Raw genomic sequence first — 24,278 nt, forward strand, 5'->3', positions numbered from 1 at the left:
ACTCCTACATACTCTCCATTTTAACAGGAAAGACGAGGTCAGATTTCACAATTTGACACCCCCATAGCAGTTAATTTGTTCTTGTTTTGAGTATTAAGAGTTTTGTAATATTCAAACCATGTATGGGCATTAATAAGTGCAGATTATGAATTACCATATTTTCACAACTATAAGGTGCACATAAGTCCTAAATTTTCTCCAAAATGGACGGGTTGCCTTATAATGTGTACCGACATCCAAAATCTGGAACTGACTGGGAGCATTTCCTGGCGACACCCTGCTCATATATATTAAAAAAAATAAAATAAAAAGAAAAAAACAGACATGGGAAAGAACGCTAAAGGCACGCCCGCCAGAAGGTACAGTATATAATGTCGGTATGTGTTTTGTGCTAAACAATATTCAGGACCCCAAAAATGGCGCCAACAGAGAGATACGCTAATGAAGCACAGTTTAAACTGCAAGCTTTCTGTTAAGGCGGTGAAACATGGGAATCAAGCAGCTGCGAGAGAATTCAAGATTAACAAATACATGGTGCTAAAGTGGAGGAAGCAGGAAAATGAGCTTCGCCAAGTCCAGACAACGAATCTTAGTTTCTGCGGAAACCAGGCGAGGTGGCCCGAGCTGGAAGAGCAACTCGACCATTGCATTAATGATCAAAGAACAACAACTACTGTGAAAAAACAAGTGCAGGAAATGAACCCTGAGCTTGCGATTATTCCGGGAGGCTTGACGAAGCAACTTCAACCGCTGGAGATTGGTGTAAACAGGGTGTAAAAAGTGAAGTTGCGAGCGGTGTGGGAGCAAAGGATGACAAATGCCAAACACAGCTTTGCTAAGATTGGGAGTCAGCGCCGGGCAAGTTACGCCAAAATTAGATGCTGTGATGTGGACCGATCAGACATAAGCCGTTTTCTATAATTAAATTAGGGAAGAGGAACACTCCAATCAAAGGAAAACTCATGACATTTTTCACATTTCAGACCAAAATCATCATGCAAATCACAAAAAAGGACATCATAGATAATTTAAAAAAAACATTAATGAAGGGGACCTTTAAAGGTTTGGACCTCATACCTGTACTGCATCTTTATCATCAGGCTCAATTGTGTTGTCCAAAGTGTTCCTTCTCGCTCGCTGGTCGAGTGTGGAGTAGGCGTCTAAGGGGAGTAGGAAATTCAAAATGTTGTAATGGTAAAACCACTGTCAAGTTTAACCTCTTAGACATGCGTGTACCTAATCACCATCAGTGAGTTACAAATTGATTACGTGTAAATGGATTTTGTGTTAATACTCGCCTGGTCCCATGTCATTCATTGGAATAGTTTCCCGTTCACCTTTGTCACCTGAACACACAGAAACGAGTGTCGCAGTCTCTGGCACACAAAAAGGTTTCATTTCATGAGCCAGAAATCTTGAAAAATATAAGGGGAAAGACACACTGTGGTACTGAAACACATCAAGTGTTGCATTTCATTAGAAATGTAAACATGAACAGATGTGACAATTACAATGTTAAGTAAAATTTTTATGTGCCAACAAAAATGCAGATTGAAGGCAAATAAGCAGTACAATACACAGAGGCCTTTGACCTTTATCTATGAGAGGCACAGTGCTGTCCTCATATCCTCCGTTGGTCCTCGTGTTGCTGCTGGGAGGGTTAAGGTTGACCATGAAGTCTGTTTTTTTCCATCCATCCTTCTCCAAAGTGCGCCGCAGCTCCTTGTAGGCCCATACAGTCTGGAGTACCAGCCCAGCTCCACGTACTTCCCTCTCTGAACGATTGCTGGTGATACCAGGGTGAGACAGTAAATGCATACTGAACACACACAAACATGAAATTCTCCACTTGCTAGAATTCTACAAAGACACTTACCCATCCTTATTGATAAGGACGAGCCTTTCAATTCCTTGTGAGGCCCTGAGAGTCTTTGCAGCCTCCAAGCTAGAGCCCAGCACCTCGTGAAGCGTGCTCAACACAGACACCACTGTTTCTTCAGACAGCGCTCGTACGGGCTGACTCTGACCGCCACCGGGAAGGTTGGCCACTAGGTGAGGCACTGCATGCTTACCTGGCAGTATAAAAGCAGAACAACTAAATGTTTTAACTGGGTTTTTTTGTGTTAAAGTTCAATTGGAAATTATATATTCAAGTCTTACCCAGTAAGTCTCTGTTACGAGCATCAATTGCCAGGTTGCGGAGAGCTCCTGACATCGCTCGAACCACTCTGTCATTGCCGTGAGCCAGTAGTTCAGTCATCATGGGCAGACCTTTCTCCTGGCGTAGCAGGGCACGGATGTAACGGCCATACTGCATAAATACAGATACATTTTTTATTTTCAAACGACGTTGGAAGATGTTCCAGTTAAAATATGAGCATTTTTTACCCCACACAAGTCAATACAATGGTGCATGTGTGTGAGATGCACATTAGGTTGTCACACTTTTTTTATATATATATATATATTATATATATATATATATATATATATATATATATATATATATATATATATATATTTAATGCAAAGTAAGACACCAAATGCTATTAGGCAGAGAATATAACTAAGAATAACAAATTCTGGAGTTAATTATTACTACTCTAAAACACCTGATATAAAGTGGACCCTCAGTTTATAAATGACCGTATGTATCTACCAAATCAGGTTACTCAAAATATTTAGATGAAAAATAACGTTACGTGTACAGTGCAACCTCGGTAGAATGGACTAATAGGTGCCGGGGTCGTCCGATATAGCTGATTGTATTATTCGTGGTCTAAAACGTCCAGTACAGTACTCATCATAGGCGAGTTGCTTTCATGAGCTGTGAGGAATTAGTGCGCTTCCTCGTTCCAAACCAGTTGCCAAAAATGCTTGTTCTGATTTGATTTGTGTTTTGAACTCCTTAGAGTTAACTCCACGTCCATGCTGCTCTCTCGCTGCACAATAGATAATAGATTTTACGATCCTCACTCGGCCACCACGTCCATTCCCCACATTTAACATGGCCGCCACACAGACATGATAGGCTCTATTATTGTATGCCTGTATCGGGGATGTGGAGATAATCTCCCAGTCAAATGTATAGGAAAGATAAGAGTGTTTTTGTAATAAAAAGCACATTTAAATATATTTGCATGCATAGGTAAATACCAATGCATGCGTTACTTGTTATGATGAATATTGAAATATACTGATCAGATTTTAAAACTACATTTTTGGTGCCAATCTGTTTCACTTATAAAGTAAATGAGTGAATGAGGGGCATAAAGTATGTGCAAATCGTTGGGTGTCACTTTACTTCACTAGCCATGCTCAATGCACATTAAAGACAATTGAGATGCTCATTGATGTACAATAGTTGAAAATAATAGCAGTCCACTGTGACTAACTAGGCTAAGCCCAATCGCTCCTGACAATCACACAGACATTTGAGCCAGAATGCTGTCTTAATCTTTTTTAGTAGTTCTTTTAGGTATAGTTTTATCTTCCATGATTATTTATTATAGGATTTATTGTTTTATTTGTGTATTTTAAATTTATACCAGACTAAAAGCAGATGTTTGAATCTCATATTACATGTGTACGATGACAATAAAGGCTATCTAACGATCTAGCTTCCAAATTCTTCTGTCTGGGGTGTTTCTTTGATTGCTACATTCTGTTCCATTATCATTCTCGGCACCATAACCCTGGAGAAGTTGGCGTTCCCCACGTGCAGTAAGAGCTTTGATGGTAAGTACTGTAACACGTACATTATTTGAGATTGCCTGCATTTGAGATTGCCCTCCCCAACCTGTTCCAGACCCTAAAATCAGAACGAAGCCACTCTTAACACACATCAGAACAAAGGACAATGTTATAGGCTAATCTTTCAAAACTTGAGATTGTGTGACATATGAATATGCTTGGTCAGGAAGGGGTAAAATCAGCACAAAAACAGGGCAATTGTCTGTGTGTAACGGGCCTTGACTACAATTGTTGCCTACTTTCCCCTCCTCTTCACAGAACTATATATCTTAAATGTACACATCTTTAAGAGAATACAACACAAAAGCACCATCTCATTGTAGGATGTAATAGGCATCATTAGTCTCGTAGTAACCATTAAAAACATAAACAATATGTAGTCACCCAGCGAGATGGCACATTACGAAGGGGAGAGGATTTATTTAGACCAAAAAGCCATAATAACACTGTCACCAGCTCTCAGATCGTGGATGAACGTGAATCCTGGACAGACATTTAATGGCTTAGGACTGCTGTCTATCTAAATGCAGCAGTAGCTAACTTCCGCTCAGGGTCAGCACTGCAATCCTCAAGTCTTTTCCCCCCTCCTTTACTCATCTTTGTGTGTCTGTAAATTATGTGCTGTTGTGTGTTGAGAAAATTGCTATACATGTTTGCTATATATATATATATATATATATATATATATATATATACATACACACATACACACACAAACACACACCATTGCTATATGTATGTGCTAGCAGTAACAATTGCACAGCTAACTAATTAACTGCATTTCCATTTATTTCAATTTCAAGGGTTACCTCAATTATCTCATGTTTCAAGTAGGTTCCACTTTACAACACATGACAAATTGAAAAAGCAATTTTTTTTTTAGTTCAGATTTCTACCACTTGAGTTGATAGCTCAATTTGTGTGCAGCTAAATGAAATAAGTGCTTATTGGAAGGAGGTACCGTCCAGCGTCCAGCGCACAAATTTTGAACAGCTCCTGCTGACGCCTCCAACACAGTGGGATTCTTGGACTCCTTGAGCAGAGAGGTATAGATGCGGACCACCTCTGGTTGGAACAACAGCTCATAGCCTACAGGGCAGAGGGAGAACATGGTAGTGCAACAGGTAATGAGAGAGGAAACGAAACTACTCAAACTAGGGAGAGGATAGCAGGACGACAGAACCTGTCAGTGCGAAGAATGAGTACAAGGAAAAAAATGAGTTGCAATTCATATTAACTAAGGATTATGCTTGGAAAAAACAAATCCTGAATCATAATTTTCACATTTGAACAAAAATGAATCCAAGTATTTTATTTTTACCTGACCTGCAATAATATGGCGCCTCCATTTAGACTTAATGTTGTTAAAGTGTATGGAAGGTCCGAATGCACCTTTTTGCTAAGATTATACATTTTGTTTTAATGCAAAATTCGAATCTGAAACCCGTTATGAAGGAAATGTTTTATTTTTCGATTATCGGCAAAAAGTGATTGCACATTGCTGGATTCGTCGGAAACGAAGAGGAAACAGGAGAGTAGGAACGAGACATCAGAACCGGTGACAACAATGGCAAGCATTGTAGAACGACGATGAATTTTCCCGATATTTCAAGCAATGAAAACTATTTTGAAGTATCCATACGAGTTTTATTAAGGCGTTAAAGGTTATCAATTTGAGCCAGTTAAACAGCATACACGTTCAAATACAGACGAAATTACTGTCCATGGAGAAAGTGCCGAGCACGCAGGGAGCAGGATATGCCTCATGTTGGAAACAAAGACTGGTAAGAATTTGTGAAATTCTTGTTTGGTTTTGTTAGTCGTAAACCGATCAGTAGTAAAGGCTCCAATATCCTGAATGTATATACAAAATTTTCTGTCTTGTTTTAAAATTATGCAAACGCTTTGTATTTAGTAAATAGGTACGCGACCACCCAGCCATTCACTGCACAGCGCGGTGGATGTGCCTGTGCTTGTATGAGAAACTATCTGGAGTACAATGCGTTTACCTGTAGTGACGTCAGAGGTCAGCCAGACGTGTTTTTCCAATCACGGGAAACTAGGTCAAACTTTGCAGACTTTAATTCATAAACACTTATATTTTTTGGTAAAAACATTGAAAAGGTTCTGCATTTTATGGTACAGTTGAACATATATTTTCATCTAGAAAAGATAATTTGCATGAGAAATTAGATATTCCATACACCTTAACTGTTGCGTTCAACAGTAGCAACTAGATGATCATATGGATCACGGAGCCGTCTATCAACCCAGAGATAATAATCCCCACAAAACGAATCATCCGATGAGGACGTGCTACATGACTGTTTATGACAGAAAGCTACCATGGGAGATTAATCAGATTAAGTTATTTAAGATTCATTCAACACATCATCCCAGATGATTGATGAGAGCTACCGCTAAATACCAGCTCGGCTAACTAGGTGTCTTAGTAGAAGTAGATATTGCCACCCAAAGTGCAATTATGCATTTTATGGCACCAAGAACAGCTCAAAACAGACCATGGCCACGATGCGGTGAGGGTTTTTATTTAAAGTAACCAATTTTTAAACCAGAAAGAAGCATTTTGGCAACGGCTTTTCCCAGAAGGAAAACCGCTTGCTCACGCCAGCAAAAATGTGTCATTTAGTGTGACAAAATCTGCGACAATGACTTAACGGATGCTATAAGATATTTTTTAAACAATCAAAGTGGATTTTTCATTTGTTGGACAATGACATGTCTCTATTTCAAAATAGGACAAGGACTACCAACATTCCATTCTGATTCACAATTAATTTGTCACCACCAATGTGAACATTGATTGGTGATTTAGAGGGTGAGTCTGAGCTCTACTAACAATAATCAAACAATATTGATTAAATTTAACCAGACCTACCTTTAGCAGGTGTGGTCCTCTTTGGAATGTCTATTATGTCTGCAGCAGCATCCTCATCTTTCTTTCCTGGAACAGACAAATTCAGAGAATTAAAAACAGACCATTATATGGCCTTATCCTATCTACTTTTGTTAGTTAATTGGTTATTTCAGAGAGACGATTTGCATGTTAATAAAAAGAGAAATACTATAATCTGTTAACTACTACAACTAAGTACTACAGTGAGCACTATGACGGGCAATGAAGGCAAAGTCACATCATGCTAAGAAGCTTACCTTTGGAAAACCACTCATCTGAAGCCCAGCGCCGAAAGGGAGAGAAAAAGTACAGAGCATCAGAAAAAGTAGAGAAGAAAGACTGATGAACAGAAAGCATTTAAGCAAAAGAAAAAGATCCAAAACCTAGGATACAAAGTCAACATCTGCCAACACCAACGATTCCAACCACAATAATCAGCAGCATGACATGCCAGACATGAAGACTCAATGAAAGCAATGGAGGTTTTTAAATACTACAATCTTTTACAAAGAAGATACAAATCAATATGCAAAAATCCTGTATGTTTATATGCCAAACTCGATTGTAGATCCCCAATAATATAAAGTGTGCATGGTGCACCAACTGGAGAGGATGTCCACATCATTCTAGTGATATTTACCTCAGGTTTTCTGAACGCTACATCCATAGAAGTTTTATTACGTGAATCAAAAAAAATATACCTGTTCATAGGAACATTACCAGTCAGCAAATTGTCTATGTTCAGTTTTAAAGTATGCAATTAAATTATGCGTTATGGGCACTATTCTTCTGTGTACAAAGCCTGGTACACACAAAGACAAATCACCCTGCTTTTATGCCAATTTGGCCCATTCCTGACCAAACACGTTAAGCCTCATTGAATTGTATGCCTTATAAGATTACCCTATAGTGGACTCATCCCGGTTTTAGAGTCGGAAACAGGGTCAGGCCTGACGATCTTAAGAAATGAACGTGTTCAATATTTATGATCAAAACTCTTCAGATATGTGAGGAAAGCCGACGACATCTCACAATAATTGTGAAATGGAATGTAGTTGATCAAAGAAATACTGACGAACAAGGAAACATTAGGAAATAAACTGTCTTTGACAATGTCATTTTTTGTATTAAAGTGGGTTTTCCCAAAACTTCCTCTATCTACACCACTTGCGCCTCTATTCCTATTGTGTCTGCCCTTGTGAGATTATGTGATTACATGAAATGTAATGCAAAGTAACAGAAATGTTCGAGAGAGAAAAAAAACCTCAATACTCTCAATGAAACAGAGCAGTTGGAAAGTGCAGCATCTCCCTCCGATTCTCTACATTGTACAAACTTGGGAGTTTTCTTTGGGTGGGAGTGATTGCCTATAGGCTGACATTCAATAGTCAAAGAGTGAGAAATAAATTTGGTCCTAAACTGAATGGATTTAATCTCTCTGTGAAGCATACCTTTACTCTTGCGTGAGCTAAAACAGCCGCCCTTCTGGGTGGACGGGGCCGGGCCCTGGTTAACAGGTGCAGCTTCTTGGTACCGCTCACACCCTGGGATTTCACGATGCACGTGATAGGATAGGTTTCTCAGAAGACACACACTGTTCTCTATGAGCTGTATAAAAATAACCGGTAGATGAACATGGAAACAGTAGTGCAAATATGTGTTTAAAAAAAAAAAAAAAACAGAAACCTAAACACTCGCATGTAAATATTAATGATGACGCAATAGAGATATCTTGAACATACTTTACCTTATTGTCAACATCTTTACAGTCAATCTGGGACTGGACGATATACATAAGAGAATCTACCAATCCTGTGCACTCCCTCAGCTTCCGCCTTGCTTCACTTCTCTCCGAGCTCACATTTCTGTCATGGGGAATAAAGTTGACTAGAGCAGATAAATAAAAGCAAAACTTAATGGATGAGCCAACTGAAAAGCCTAGATGAAACAAGGAACTGAGAAACTTAAGTGTTTCTAAAGAGGACAGGCATGTCTTTCCAGGTCATGTCAACATGTACCATATGTACATGGACATTTTTCAATGAGTTTCAGCTTTTGTGGACCAACATTGGGTTTTCTCTGAAAATTTGTTTTTGGGAAAACTGCAGCCAATGTAAAGATGGACCTTTTAAAAAGTCCTTCCAAAAATCTTGTCTTCTGATATTGTGTGAAAATTGGCTAAACTTATTGGATTGTCTCATGTTCAATGTGTAATGTTATTTGATCAAATTTTGGGGGCTTAATTTTAAGTAAAAGCAATTATTTTTTATTTTATTTTTAATAATTAAGTTATATTATTTCTGTCAGTTTCTATGTACTTCAGTGACTCCTGTCCGTAGCTCAACTCAGTCACTTACCTTTAAGGAGTTTTCTTCAAAGGGGAAAAACAACGATTTTCATCTGAATTAAATTAATGTACAAAGGAACACCAATTCATGGATGAGAGTCAGAGGCTGAAACATTTTTACAATGTATTCAATGTCCTGCTGTACATTCTTGGAATTCCCCATCTCTGATCCCTCCCAATAAAGGTCCTACATTACGATTTTGGTCTTAAATTATGAACATTTTGTTTGCGTATTCAACTTTTCTAAATCGAGTCATGTCTGATTGTGAAGGGTTGTTTGTTTCTATGAGCCCTGCAATTGGCTGGCAACCAGTTCAGGGTGTACCTTGCCTCCTGGCTAAAGATAGCTAGCTGGGATAGGCTCCAGCACTGCCGCAGCCCTTCTGAGGATAAGCGGCGCAGATAATAGATGGATGGAGTCATTCCTCTTATATCAAATATAAATCAATAACATGAGAACTCTTGCCAAAGTAGTCGCTTACCTGGCTTGATTCGATACCCTAGACTAAATCCAAATGGTTTAACAATGCTGGTCTACCCTTTGCAGATATAACAGCTTCAACTCTTGTGGGAAGGTTTTCAACAACGTTTGGGAGTGTGTTTATGGGAATTTTTGCTAGGCTTTACACACGAGATTTTTGGGGCCCAACCGAGTTTTAAAAAACGATAATCGATCACCAATCTGATCACATGGACAAATGTGTGTATTTAAATGACTTGTTAACTGACTGCACTATATATTTACAGTAAATTGTATACTGAATATCTTCAAAAGTATTCTCTACTCAGGTCATGAATTCTAATCAGTCAGGTTAAAATGAGATTACAACATGATGGAAATAGTGGGTCCTTAGTTACTGCATTTAAATTGCATCACAAATGGCGGCACAGTGGGGCAGTGTGTAGAGCATTGGCCTCACAGTTCTGAAGACAGGGGTTCAAATCCCGGCCCACCTGTGCGGAGTTTGCATGTTCTCGGGGCACTCTGGTTTCCTCCCATATCCCAAAAACATGCGCAAACTGGAGACTCTAAATTGGCCCTCAGTCTGATCATGAGTGTGCCTGCTGTCCGTCTCCATGTTCCCTGCAATTGGGTGGCAACCAGTTCAGGGTGTACCCTGCCTGCTGCCGGATGACAGTTGGGATAGGCGACAGCACTCCTGCGACACTCGTGAGGATAAGCAGCTCAGAAAATGGATGGATACTTCACATATATAAACTTTAGACCATGATTAGACAATAGTGGCATGTAAAACCGTTTGTCCTAGATCTGGCTTGCAAAGCTATACAATGTTTTAGTCGCCTGCTTTCAAGGCGTATCATATTCAAAGTACACGAACATACCTCAAGCAATTGCATTAAAGTCTTCTCACGAGCACCAGCGACCAACAGTACAAGTTTTCCAATTTTTTTTTTACAATAATAAAGACACCACATTGTTGGTATCACCTTGGCAACGAGTGTATCTGGTCATGTTTGACCTGATAAAATAAAGCCCAGCAATTGTAAAAGCTGGGATGAGGTGGTATCGGAAAGCAAAGCATGCTGGGAGGGTGTAAATAGCGTTTAAAGTGCATGTTTTGTCTCAATTCTTACGCAAGTAATTTTTTGATTATTTTCTAGTTATGCTATTCTGTTAACTATGGTGTGATAATTTTAGTTTCGATGGGACAACGTAAGAGTGTGAACAACATCGCCAGTCATGACCTGCCAACACAGGAAGTGCATGGAGCAATGTAAACTTCTTCTGCTTACAAATGTAAAATGCAATTATTCCTCGCTGCCTTGTGAGGGGCATTATACGGTATCTTAGATACACGCTAAAATAATTGCTTGCATGCATGCTAACAGTTTAACCAGTGTGTTTATGTGTACTTTGTTGGGCAAGTCACACAACAACATTTGGAAATGTTGTAACTAAGTGTGCAACATAGCCACACTGTAAGGCGCCATGTCTCATGTGGTGCCTTGTCTATTTTGGAGAATTTAAGACCTCTATGATCGTGGAAATAAGGTAAATTAAAAAAAAAAATAGAGGAAAATCCGCAAATATGCGGGGCTGCGAACACTGCACCGTGAGTGGGCAAGGGGACACTGTAGGACCCTGTACAACCCTGACCTCAACCCTACTGAACATATTTGGATGAATTAGAGCAGAGAATGACAGCCAGGCATTTTTGGCCAAATCATTGTTGTAATCTCACAGATGGCCTTTTGTAAAAATGGTTCTAAATTACATAAACACACTCCTAATCCTTGTGGAAAATTTTCCCAGCAGGGTTTAGATGTTTAACTGCATAGCAGTTGACCAACGTCATATTAAACCCAATAGATTAAGAATGGGACTCACTTCAAGTCATATCTGAGTCAAGAATGGTGAGCAAATACTTTTGGCAATATAGTGTATACATCCTATTTTGATGTTCTTTATTTGACATACCTCAGGCAGCCCGCTGTGTTGGTGAGAGCTGTCTCCCATTCCAAGTGTCTGGGCTTACAGTTTTCCTCCCCTCCTCCACCGTTGCTCCCGCGTTCCCAGCCTGAATGGGGCACCATCACTTCATCGGAGAGGGCATGTAATGCGTGGTCCACTATCTCCATTTTTACCGAGTCATGGGATGATAGGTTCCAAAGTGTACCTGAGACATTTTGCATTTTCATACAGATTATTTGATGAAATTCAAACCTCCTTTGGGATACAGGAATAAAAACTCACATGATACACATTTACATGTGTTAACTTTATACAACTAACCTGTTATTAAGTCAGTAAGGTCCTGGTCATGGGTCTTCCTCAGAAGCCTAATTAAGGCAGGCACACCATCACAGTTCTTGATGGCAATTTTATTGTCTGGATCTTTACCATATGAAATGTTCTTTAATGCTCCACAGGCTGCATAGTGAACCTGTGACATTCAAAATTTTTCTCAGAGATATGATTACATTATAAAATAATAATGCAACATTCAAGTACCTTTACAATTGCAACCGACTTAACTGCACTACACAAACGTTTATAGAGGACAACTGATCCAGTTCCACAATCTTTCGACACACACCAGGATAACAACTCAACTAAATATGCATGTACAGTATTTAAATTAGGACACTTGTATGCTTCTCAGTGTTGTGACTGCCATTACGAAACTCACAATAGCAGTTTGTACGAAAAGTCAATTTACCAAAGAATGTTTAAACAAACTATTTTCAGCCAATGCTGACCTACCAGAATTTACTAGGAACTTTCAAATGCTGTATGCCACAGCTGAACCAGACATATATTCCTGTCCCTCTTTCCTTCTGAATTTGTCTGAGAGTTTAGGAGCATAATGCCTCCCAATAAACTCTTTCAGTGTTGCACAGCTAAAATAATCCCACAAACCTGACACCTCACTGTTCCCACGACATTAAACCATAGAGAAACTAAACTCACCTCTTTGTTTGGGTTGTCAAGCATAGAGACAAGTGCTGGGATGCCTTTCAATCGTCGAACCTCTGACTTCACCTAAACCCAAAAGGCCTTAACTGAGTGGTGATGTACATCGGAAATGTCTCGTGGACAGAGAAATATTAATTTTTGATAAAGTGCCCTCACATTTTTTTAAATAATTAAACAGCAAATTGGGGGGTAAGGTGACTCGTAATACACACACAATTCTTTGCTGAAGAGATGGCATTGTTCCTTGTAAAAATATTTCATTACTTGATCCAAATTATAGTCTGTTCTCCCTAAATCACATACAATCTAGTCAGCCTTTATAAATGGAAGGGTGATTGTACATGGTTATCTTACTTTATCATTCTTATAAGTGAGATGTTGCAGATATGCAGCAGCATTGCTCCTGACTGGATCCAGCCTGTAGTTGAGCATGGCAACAACCTCTGGTAGGTCTGGCTGACGCCATCCACCTGGACCTGGACCTTTCCTCAGTGTATTGTCCAATGAAGCCATGCTTCCTCTTTCACCCTGTGCCATAGGGGCACCTCCTCCCCAATAATACAAGTCCCCTGGACCACTCATATCACCGTCCAGAGTGCCCTCATAACTCCTGAGGAAGAAGAACCAGAAAAGAGAGGTGAACAACAAAAACACAAAATGTAGGTTCACAATGCTGTTCCCCGATTTTTGGTATTAAACACAGACAGACTACACATAGTCCACACAAAATTATTCTACAAATTAAAAAGCTACATGAAATGCACAACTCACCCAGTCCTACGTGGTGGCCCTTGTGGAAAGCCATGATGGTTTCGGGGCACAGTGCTGTAGTGCACTGGGTGTCCCATGCCATAGTCGGGTTCATCATAGCCCATGCTTCGTCGATCATCCTCCAGTCCGTATGGCTCTGGAACAAACCTTGGAATTGAGGCGAGCTCCATTGCACTTCCCATTCGTCCGACCTAAATGCACAAGAATGTCATAAATGACAGAAATTTAGAGCTGCATTTGACTTTTGCATTTGGTTAATGCTGTCAATCTATGGCTCTTACAAACAATTGGGGTTTTTAGTTATTTACAAGGACTGTCAATTTTTTTTCAAGTGTGTGTGTGTATGTGTGTGTGTGTGGTGGTGGTGGGGGGGGCAATTGAGAATATTCAAGATCTGGACAATCATGAAATAGAGCTGCATTATAGATCAGTACTAAATATTAAATTAATGTGAAATAAATGTTAGTATACTGTCCTTGCAAATGAAATACAAAGAAGCAAATGTTAAAGTAACAAAGTCTTCAAGAGGGCGTTTGCAATAAAAGTCAGCATGACCTGACAGTTGTATGAAGAAAATGATCCACTGAGGGGAAAAAAAAGATTTTTCACACAATCTTGTCTAATCTCATTTGAATTTTGACAAAGCAAAACAGAGATTAAACAACTACTAGGATTAGTGACAAGAGGCTGAATTTAAATCTTAAATCAGTTTCAAAAGCGTAAAACCCCCCTTTCGTGTGCGGGCATTCTGAGAAATTTCTTGGTAAAATTTTTGTTTGCAAATATCCATCCATCCAGCCATTTTCTATCTCTGGGAAGGAGGCGGGGTACACCCTGAACTGGTTACCAGCCAATCGCAGGGCACATGGAGACAGACAACAGTCAGACTTACAATCACACCTCAGGGCAGTTTAAAGTCCCCAATTAACATGTTTTTGGGATGTGGGAGAAAACCAGAGTGCCTGGAGAAAACCCACGCAGACACAGGGAGAACATGCAAACTCCACCAGGTGGGCCCGGGATTTGAACCCCGGTCGTCATACTGTGAGGCCAATGATCTAACCAGTTTATATAGTGTTCCAGCATTTGTAAATATCCACTTTCTCCTTTTGTTTTTTACTGAAACATTCCCTCTTGCATGAATGGTTATACAGTCAAACAAGCAATGATAATGTTTATGATGCTGTTTTATGAACCATTTCACCATTTTATTGACAGAACTGTCCTTTTGGTTTGGACTGCACCCACCACATTCACATTTTGTGGTAGTAGTAATGAACAATAAAAAGAGCCTTTCAATAACGACGGGTAATCTCAAATTGAGTCTGACTGTGAAGTATGGGTCATATTTGGGTGGTTAAATTGTGACACTACAAAAAAAAAAAAAAAAAAAAGCTGATTTCAATGTAAAACACATGCACTGCTTTAAGGATATTGTGGGTTTATAGAAGCCGTTTACCAAAAACTATCTGAAATACTATTAACTTTCAACCCCTTTTTGGTTTTTGTCTCTAATTCCTTGTTTTTAAGACCAATGTTATCCATTTAACCAAAAAATTTTTTGCGCTTCCTGCCTTTTCCCTCTTGCGTTTTTTCCCCACTCTGCTTTCAACGAAATACCTGGTTGAGTTGAAATTCATATTCAATTTAAAAAGAAAGTAAGGTGGAAAATGAGTGCCCCAACCGCCACGGTCTGGAAGGACGAAATAGAACTATAATCCTACCTGGGGCTGAGCAGCATAAGGGTCTAGCTGGTTCCTGCTGGGTGCTCTGTAGCTCGGATCCAGAGTTCGATAACCATCTGGATGGACTGGTCTAGACATACAATCAACAGATGAGACAATAAAATTACACAATTTTCCAGTAAAGTCAAGAAAAAAGCAAAAGTAAATTTTAGACAGTTTGTGCGGTACCTATAGCGATCGTCCATGCGTGCACCCCTGTTAAGGCTTGCGTATGTTTCAGATGGGGGTCCAGCACGATAGTCGTCATAGCCAACCGGAGGTCCATATTGGTAGTTTCGGGGCACAGTCTGGGTGGGGTATTCCATGGGTACACCTACTCCAGGTGTCTGCCTGTAGCCACGGTCCATTGGTGGGATGTAGGCTCCCATACCAGTCACAGAACCCCCACCATCCAAGGAAAGTGTGTCGGATACAGAGGGAATGACCGTGCGTGTGGTAGTGGTCTTTACTACTTTTTTTACCTAGGGTAAAAGAGGCAGGGTAGGAAACAAGATATAGGTAGCTATTTTGAATGTAAAAATATTCACAATTCAGAAAATTTAAATTAGGTTTTGGCTTTACACAACACAACACAACACAACACTACAACAGCTCTACACGCCCTCATTATATAATAAATGTATAAATGTAAAATTAAAAAAGTAAAAGTATAAGTGCACCCAATTGGATGTGTGAAGATGTGAAGATTTGGTTATGTCACAAAAATATACTTGGCCACGTGACTGAAATGCTGCAATCAGCAACATTACAACTTAATGCCTCAAGTCTCTCACCAGGCTACAGCATAGCCGGTACGCCAATCTGAGCATCACATCCCAATCGAGCGGCACCTTATTGTTCACGCCAGCCTCAATCCTGGCAAATAATGACCAACAGACCAGGATTGGCTGCTAGTGGACCTCCTCTAATCGAAGCCGCATCCCAGCCAGCGACGGCCAGCGCCACATCGTAGGCTGCCGCCACCACTCCCCATCAAAGAGATGATCTTCTTCTTCTTTTCCTTTCGGCTTGTCCCGTTAGGGGTCGCCACAGCGTGTCATCTTTTGCCATCTTAGCCTATCTCCTGCATCTTCCTCTTTAACCCCAACTGCCCTCATGTCTTCCCTCACCACATCCATAAACCTTCTCTTTGGTCTTCCTCTCGCTCTTTTGCCTGGGAGCGCCATCCTCAGCATCCTTCTACCAATATACTCACTCTCTCGCCTCTGAACATGTCCAAACCATCGAAGTCTGCTCTCTCGAATCTTGTCTCCAAAACATCCAGCTTTGGCCGTCCCTCGAATGAGCTCATTTCTAATCCTATCCAACCTGGTCACTCCGAGCGAGAACCTCAACATCTTCATTTCTGCCACCTCCAGTTCAGCTTCCTGTTGTTTCTTCAGTGCCACCGTCTCTAATCCGTACATCATGGCCGGCCTCACCACTGTTTTGTAAACTTTGCCCGTCATCCTAGCAGACACTCTTCTGTCACATAACACACCAGACACCTTTCGCCAGCTGTTCCAACCTGCTTGGACCCGTTTCTTCACTTCCTGACCACACTCTCCATTGCTCTGTATTGTTGACCCCAAGTATTTGAAGTCGTCCACCCTCGCTATCTCTTCTCCCTGTAGCCTCACTCTTCCCCCTCTACTTTTCTCATTCACGCACATATATTCTGTTTTACTTCGGCTAATCTTCATTCCTCTCCTTTCCAGTGCATGTCTCCATCTTTCCAATTGTTCCTCTGCATGCTCCCTGCTTTCACTGCATATGACAATATCATCTGCGAACATCATGGTCCAAGGGGATTCCAGTCTAACCTCATTTGTCAGCCTATCCATTACCACTGCAAACAGGAAGGGGCTCAGAGCTGATCCCTGATGCAGTCCCACCTCCACCTTAAATTCCTCTGTCACACCTAAGGCACACCTCACCATTGTTCTGCTGCCATCATACATGTCCTGTACTATTTTAACATACTTCTCTGCCACACCAGACTTACGCATGCAGTACCACAGTTCCTCTCTTGGTACTCTGTCATAGGCTTTCTCTAGATCCACAAAGACACAATGTAGCTCCTTCTGACCTTCTCTGTACTTTTCCACGAGCATCCTCAAGGCAAATAATGCATCTGTGGTACTCTTTCTAGGCATGAAACCATACTGTTGCTCGCAGATACTTACTTCTGTCCTGAGTCTAGCCTCCACTACTCTTTCCCATAACTTCATTGTGTGGCTCATCAACTTTATTCCTCTATAGTTCCCACAGCTCTGAACATCCCCTTTGTTCTTAAAAATGGGAACTAGAACACTTTTCCTCCATTCTTCAGGCATCTTTTCGCCCGCTAGTATTCTGTTGAATAAGTTGGTCAAAAACTCCACAGCCAACTCTCCAAATTGCTTCCATACCTCTACCAGTATGTCATCAGGACCAACTGCCTTTCCATTTTTCATCCTTTGTAGTGCCTTTCTGACTTCCCCCTTAGTAATCATTTCCACTTCCTGGTCCTTCACTCTTGCCTCTTCAACTCTTCCTTCTCTCTCATTTTCTTCATTCATCAACTTCTCAAAGTATTCTTTCCATCTATTTAGTACACTACCGGCACCAGTCAACACATTTCCATCTCTATCCTTAATCACCCTTACCTGCTGCACATCCTTCCCATCTCTATCCCTCTGTCTGGCCAACCTGTAGAGATCCTTTTCTCCTTCTTTCGTGTCCAACCTGGTGTACATGTCTTCATATGCCTCTTGTTTAGCCTTTGCCACCTCTACCTTTGCCCTACGTCGCATCTCGATGTACTCCTTTCGCCTCTCCTCAGTCCTCTCAGTATCCCACTTCTTCTTCGCTAATCTCTTTCCTTGTATGACTCCCTGTATTTTGGGGTTCCACCACCAAGTCTCCTTCTCCCCTTTCCTACCAGATGACACACCAAGTACTCTCCTGCCTGTCTCTCTGATCACCTTGGCTGTCGTCGTCCAGTCTTCCGGGAGCTTCGGTTGTCCATCGAGAGCCTGTCTCACCTCTTTCCGGAAGGCCGCACAACATTCTTCCTTTCTCAGCTTCCACCACATGGTTCTCTGCTCTACCTTTGTCTTCTTAATCTTCCTACCCACTACCAGAATCATCCTACATACTACCATCCTATGCTGTCGAGCTACACTCTCCCCTACCACTACTTTACAGTCAGTAACCTCCTTCAGATTACATCGTCTGCACAAAATATAATCTACCTGCGTGGTTTTACCTCCGCTCTTGTAGGTCACTATATGTTCCTCCCTCTTCTGGAAATAAGTGTTCACTACAGCCATCTCCATCCTTTTTGCAAAGTCCACCACCATCTGCCCTTCAAAGTTCCTTTCATGGATGCCGTACTTACCCATCACTTCTTCATCGCCCCTGTTTCCTTTACCAATATGTCCATTACAATCTGCACCAATCACAACTCTCTCGCTGTCTGGGATGCTCAGAACTACTTCATCTAGTTCCTTCCAGAATTTCTCTTTCAACTCTAGGTCACATCCTACCTGTGGTGCATAGCCGCTAACCACATTATACATAACAGCCTCAATTTCAAATTTTAGTCTCATCACTCGATCTGATACTCTTTTCACCTCCAAGACATTCTTAGCCAGCTCTTCCTTTAAAATAACCCCTACTCCATTTCTCTTCCCATCTACTCCGTGGTAGAATAATTTAAACCCTGCTCCCAAACTTCTAGCCTTACTACCTTTCCACCTGCTCTCTTGGATGCACAGAATATCAACCTTTCTCCTAATCATCATGTCAACCAACTCCTGTGCTTTTCCTGTCATAGTCCCAACATTCAAAGTCCCTACACTCAGTTGTAGGCTCTGTGCATTCCTCTTTTTCTTCTGACGCTGGATCCGGTTTCCTCCTCTTCTTTGTCTTCGACCATCAAAGAGATGATCTGGCAAATTATTTCAGCATATTGTAACAGTAGCATTCTTTAGCATGCTGTGAGTAGGCAGTCAACATTTTTTAACCCTCCAAATCCTGGCCACCAGCTCTTCCAGCTCCTTCCGTCGAGCAGGCGCTACCAATCAATGCAAAGCCAAACTAGCAGGCATCCCAATGTTTTTTTCCCCCTTTGCAATTAACGTACTATTTTCTGCCTCGTGCCGTTGTTGGGACACACCCTCACATCCTGCTGGTCCCATCAATACTCGTATTAGTAATGTATACTGTCGACTATAGCATGATTTGTCACTTAAAACTGCTCCCTCTGCACGATTGTCAGTCCAATGGTCTATAACGATGAAATGCAAACAGATAAGGGGACTATGTATAAGCTTAACATAATGTGGGGCGGTGACGCACGCTTAACTGCTCTAAATGAAGAAGACTCTGCCTCTAGTTCCTATTAACTTGAATGTTTCTTGTTCTTTGTTTGTTCTGAATGTCGTACAAGGGTTGCACCAAGTACCGGAGATAAATTCCTTGTGTGTTGTGACATACTTGGCCATTGAAGCCGAGAGGTTACAGAGTTTCCACCATTTTATCTGGGAATTTACAGATGCATCCTAACTAATTGGGAGAAGCTTTATCATGAAACAAGACAACCAAAAACACAATGCCAACACATCAAAGGACTTCACCAGGAGGGGAAAAAAGTGGAAGATCTTAAATTAGCTGATTCAGTCACCAAAACTTAACCCGAATACAGTATGCATTTTACCTCCTGAAGAGGAGACTATATGGAGAACCTCCTCAGAAACAAGAACTGAAAGAGGCTAGAGTAAAGACCTGGAAAAGCATTTCAAAGGAGGACTGCAACAGTCTAATGAAGTCATTGGGTCCCAGCCTTGATCCAGTAATTGCAAGTAAAGGTTATGCCACCAAATGTAAATGTTATTCAACAAGTTAATTGAATAATGTTTGGTCACCAAGAGAAGTGAACGAAAGGTGTGAAAGCACATGAATACGTCTTCTGTACACATCGTACTCCATAACATTTGTGTAGAGCACAAACATCCGTCCACATTTTACCGTGGTTTCTGTGCGTCTTGTGCTGCCGTCCTCATTGGTCTCCAGCGATACCAGAGGGTTGGATTCCTGGGGGTCTTCCTCCACTGTGTATGTCTCCTGAACCATCTGACCGGGCTCCATCCTGAACTGCACAAACACATTCAAGGGCCAGGGTATTTTAAAAAAAAAAAAAAAAAAAAGACTGACAGGGTCTTCAAAGTTACCTTTGCTCATAATAGGTGAATTAGAGAGTTTTAAATGTTTCTTACGTGATGTGTTCCGTTGACGTAACCCTCGTTAAGTGTTAACCTCTCTATGTTTGCATCACAAGGAAGGCGGCCGTTCTGTTAACAAGATGATGTTGATAAGAGCTTTTTTAATGCATGAACTGCACAAATTCTAATGGTAAAGATCAACAAGAGTACTGTTTGTGATGTATATCAATCTGGGACTTAAGTTAATTATGATTTTGTTGACAATTCAAGTAATGGTTACGATAAATATGATTTGGTCAACTGATTAACAATGACGGGTAACCACCCCCTTAAATCGTATTTCCAAAATACCTAAAACTATACCCATGCGAAAGAACTGCAAAGAAAAAAAAAATGTAAATAAACATGACATCACAATACGTGTTTTGAAAATATAGTGGCAATATGGAGACAGACTAGGCAATGACTGAAAGATTATAATATAAAAAGGAAGATGAAATACGCTTTGACAATAAATGAACCAGTCTCACATCGCTATTTGAGAGTCAAAATTAGCATTTAGCACGTACTAAAACATTGAAAAGCAAAACTGTGAATGACAGATTGTTGCCTATGGTCAATGGATGCAAAGATGTAAAACGAGATTGTCGTCATCAAAATGCTGAATTGACAAGAAAAAAATGCAGAAGCAAAAGGACGGCGAGTGTCTGGTAGCACTTCATAGTGAAGCACCTGTATAGTATAAGGTTGTAATCTTTCACCCAGGTGATGATGCATATAAGTCAACAAGTCTACAATTGACGGGCTCAAATACACAGTCCATTTTTTAAATTGCCATTGTTTTTAAATTTTCGTGTACAGTGGAGAGTTCCGCCACCTGCAGTATTTATCTTTCATGACTTTTTTTTTTTTTCAATCATGTACATTACTTGTACAAGAAGAGGAAGACTAGCAAAGTAAGAAATGTATTGCCCAGTGCTAGCACTGTTTTTAGTAGAGCAAATGACATATTGACTCTTGAGCAGTGACAGATACAGTCATGATGAAATATGGAGATAATTGTTTTTTAATTTCATCATGAAAAACAAAACATAATAAAAAAAGTGTTGTGCTAATGAGCATGTGGGAACACATCAGTAATGAGGGCGACAGACATGCCAAAGACTTTGGAGTATGTAAACAAATGGAGCAGAGATAAGAACCAACAACAGGTTACATTTGTCTCACCCTCACACACTGACTGTAATAGTATTCCAACTCTTAAATCACTGGACTTACACGGAGCAGTCTGAAAGTATTTATATTGTGGTTAGACTAATGACATAAAAATGCAGGTGTTGGAGGTGGTCAACTAATCAAAACAAAATCATGACTGGGGGGGTCGTGTATTTTGCGGCTATTCATTTTCCCTTCTGATGTATCAAAAAAATAAAAATGGAAAATACTTTCATTTTTTTTTTTGTTGTGAGGTTTGTTAACCAAAAACAGAAAATGAGTGTGCTATTTGTTGTTTGAAAATTAGATGGTGAAAAACAGTAAATGAGCCTTTATCGTATGGTTCATTATGCGCTTCTTTAAAACAACTAGAGGAAATAAAATACGACCATAACCATCTAAATGAGGTGCCAATGTGGGAGCCATGTTGGGGAGGTCATTGTTCCCATATGCTATGGAAACTTTGACCTCCCGAGCTTAGCGCCGCTGTCCGCACTGAGCTCACGTCTTCCAGGTCAACGCAAAGCCGCACAGACCAAATATAAGGAAACCAATTATGGTCGTGTTTTATTTTACAACTTGTATAGTTGTAAAACCAGTGGCGAGGGACAGCAATGAAACAAGTCGTGTCCCCCCTGTCGTGACGCCCAGTTTGAAAAACACTGTGTTACACGAACACATACTTGAACTTCAGATAAAGGTTTGTTTACATTTTCCAATTTTTGAAATAGAAACATAAGAGCTCGTTTTCTGTTTTTCACGTTCAAATTTTCAAACAAGAAATGGGCGACAACTCATTTGTCATCTCTTTTTTATATACATAAAAAAAAGGAGGGGGATCGAGTTCCCCATTTTCATACATCAGAAAAAAACAAATGCTCGGAAAGTGTGGTTGTGTAAGTATGCATGTATTCATCCATATTAATGGCAGCATCTGTCAGAAAATAAAGACGAAGGAAGATGTGCACATCTGAAATTAACCTTGAGCATGGGGACATTTCTTGGTTTTAGAAGTAGGTACACCAACTCCAAAGAATGTTTAACCAAGAATAGCTGTACAGTCATTTGTCATATGAGGAAAATGAATGGAATTTTACTTCATATCCAATAAAGTGAATAAAGTAAAACACACACACACACACACACACACACATACATACACACAAACGTTGATGATCGCGTTAAAGACTGAATAGGAATCTTACAGGAAAAAAACATTCAACATGATGAGTTGCAATGGGGTATGTTAGGCTGAACTGGTTGATATGAAAGAATGGGGAAGACATGAAACATGGATAGTTACTGAGGTATGAAGAGAGACTTGAAGGGATGTGTGATCAGAAGCTGTAAACTGGAGCAAACTGTCTGCTCAAGAACACCTCAGTGTAAATGGCTTCATCATAAATATTCACTGGGAGTACTCAATGGTAGACACAGCTAAAAGTAAAAGAAAAAGAAAAAAAACCTCCTAGTATTACTTCAGTACTCCAACAGGCCCTTTCGTCATTGAGACCACTTGTATTTATTTTGCAATGTAAAATGACAATGCTTAGAAAGGGGCAGCAAATCTAACTGATGTACCCTTTTACCTCACCTTTCCTTCCCTATCCAAATTAAGCAACAAGAATAGAGCCAAATAACGATGCTATATTTTTTTTGGCCCACAGCTTCTGCTGCCATCCTGTTCACATAGACTGAATGAAGCTGAGCATAAGCATGACAATGTAGGCACTTTGCTCATTTCAAGGGTGACGGCAAGATGCTTGAGGGTGGATGGGAAAAAGGCAAGAAGTTTACAATGTTACCTGCATGTTGGGGAGGGGTCGGGGCAAAGTGCCGGCGCACGACCTCCGTTCCTCCTCCAGAGCCCGGCTCAGCATCTCAAACTGCCTCTCCTGCTCCCGCACGGACGCCAGCAGGGAAGCCGTACTTGCACACTGTTCCATTCACACACTAAAAGCAAAGCAAAGGAAAGGAAAGGACAGGGTCAACACCAAAAGAGTGAGAGGGATTTAACCAACACCAGAAATCAAAGAACCAACAGAATAGAACCAAATCACCCAGATATACAGATATGAGGGCAGTTAGGCACAGTTAACAGGCACAAATGAAAGTCCATCTACAGGAGTGCTGATACAATTCATCTTTAAAAGGAATTAAACAGGAGTTACAGTGAAGGTAAGGATTAAAATAGTTAATTGCATGAAAAATAAAAGGTGCATTAAAAAGGACCTTGCAACCAACCAAAGCTTCAGTCAATCACTTTGATCAAGACCAAATTGAAGGCCTAGTCAACCAAGAAGACTGGAGCAACTTTTGATGGCATGCTCCTCTGCTCTGTATGTTAAAAACATTCAAAAATATGTTGTGCAAAGAGAGAGAATTTCTTAAGATGGTGCATGTGCAACTTGCTAGCACTTGGATGCAGTAAAAGTGTGGAGGAGCAAAATGTGTGAGCAACACATCCTCAGAGGATGGCATTATACCACCCTAACGTCAAATTAAAAAAAAAAAAAGGTTACTAAGAGTGAATTAATGATAGACACACAAGAGACAGGACACCTATTCTAAGTATAGACTACATACTGTTGGGTGGAATACTTGTATCTCTAAATGACTCCTTTTCAAGAAATTAAAAAAAATAAACACTCATTCGGTCAAGTAAGTAGCGCTCTAACATCAACACCAACAACAATAAATGTTCAATCACAAATTTAATATACTAAAAAACAATTATGAGGGCATTGATTAAAATGTTACCAGCACCAGTCATACACATCAGTCCGCGCGCTCAAACAAAGCTCCTGACTGGAAAAAGAAAAAGCTTCAAATACTTCAGAAAAGTGAGTGCCTGTCCGAGTTTTCCCACGATCATTTTCACAGGTCTAAGAGCCATGAGTGACAG

At 40.4% G+C, this 24,278-nt stretch overlaps 1 protein-coding gene across 17 annotated transcripts in view; it reads right to left on the reverse strand.

The window, feature by feature from the left end:
- The window catches only part of ctnnd1 (catenin (cadherin-associated protein), delta 1), a 36,778-nt gene that overhangs the window by 2,781 nt on the left and 9,719 nt on the right, over positions 1-24,278 (reverse strand). For 11 of the 17 annotated variants that reach the window (XM_061828805.1, XM_061828796.1, XM_061828795.1 and 8 more), the window contains 19 exons: positions 20,213-20,287; positions 19,965-20,090; positions 15,141-15,433; positions 14,952-15,042; positions 13,228-13,418; positions 12,811-13,066; positions 12,451-12,522; positions 11,773-11,923; positions 11,458-11,656; positions 8,418-8,535; positions 8,122-8,278; positions 6,928-6,945; positions 6,653-6,718; positions 4,715-4,842; positions 2,161-2,311; positions 1,877-2,072; positions 1,593-1,786; positions 1,299-1,346; positions 1,078-1,160 (listed from right to left, as the gene is read on the reverse strand). In XM_061828805.1, the coding sequence (XP_061684789.1) occupies positions 1,078-1,160; positions 1,299-1,346; positions 1,593-1,786; positions 1,877-2,072; positions 2,161-2,311; positions 4,715-4,842; positions 6,653-6,718; positions 6,928-6,945; positions 8,122-8,278; positions 8,418-8,535; positions 11,458-11,656; positions 11,773-11,923; positions 12,451-12,522; positions 12,811-13,066; positions 13,228-13,418; positions 14,952-15,042; positions 15,141-15,433; positions 19,965-20,090; positions 20,213-20,287 (2,613 nt within the window). Of the gene's footprint in view, positions 1-1,077; positions 1,161-1,298; positions 1,347-1,592; positions 1,787-1,876; positions 2,073-2,160; positions 2,312-4,714; positions 4,843-6,652; positions 6,719-6,927; positions 6,946-8,121; positions 8,279-8,417; positions 8,536-11,457; positions 11,657-11,772; positions 11,924-12,450; positions 12,523-12,810; positions 13,067-13,227; positions 13,419-14,951; positions 15,043-15,140; positions 15,434-19,964; positions 20,091-20,212; positions 20,288-23,178; positions 23,327-24,278 lie in introns of all 17 variants that reach the window. The other 6 variants (XM_061828799.1, XM_061828798.1, XM_061828800.1 and 3 more) reach the window with 3 other exon arrangements.

The sequence above is a fragment of the Syngnathoides biaculeatus genome, chromosome 9, assembly GCF_019802595.1.
Source record: "Syngnathoides biaculeatus isolate LvHL_M chromosome 9, ASM1980259v1, whole genome shotgun sequence".
NCBI classification, from domain to species: Eukaryota; Metazoa; Chordata; class Actinopteri; order Syngnathiformes; family Syngnathidae; genus Syngnathoides; species Syngnathoides biaculeatus.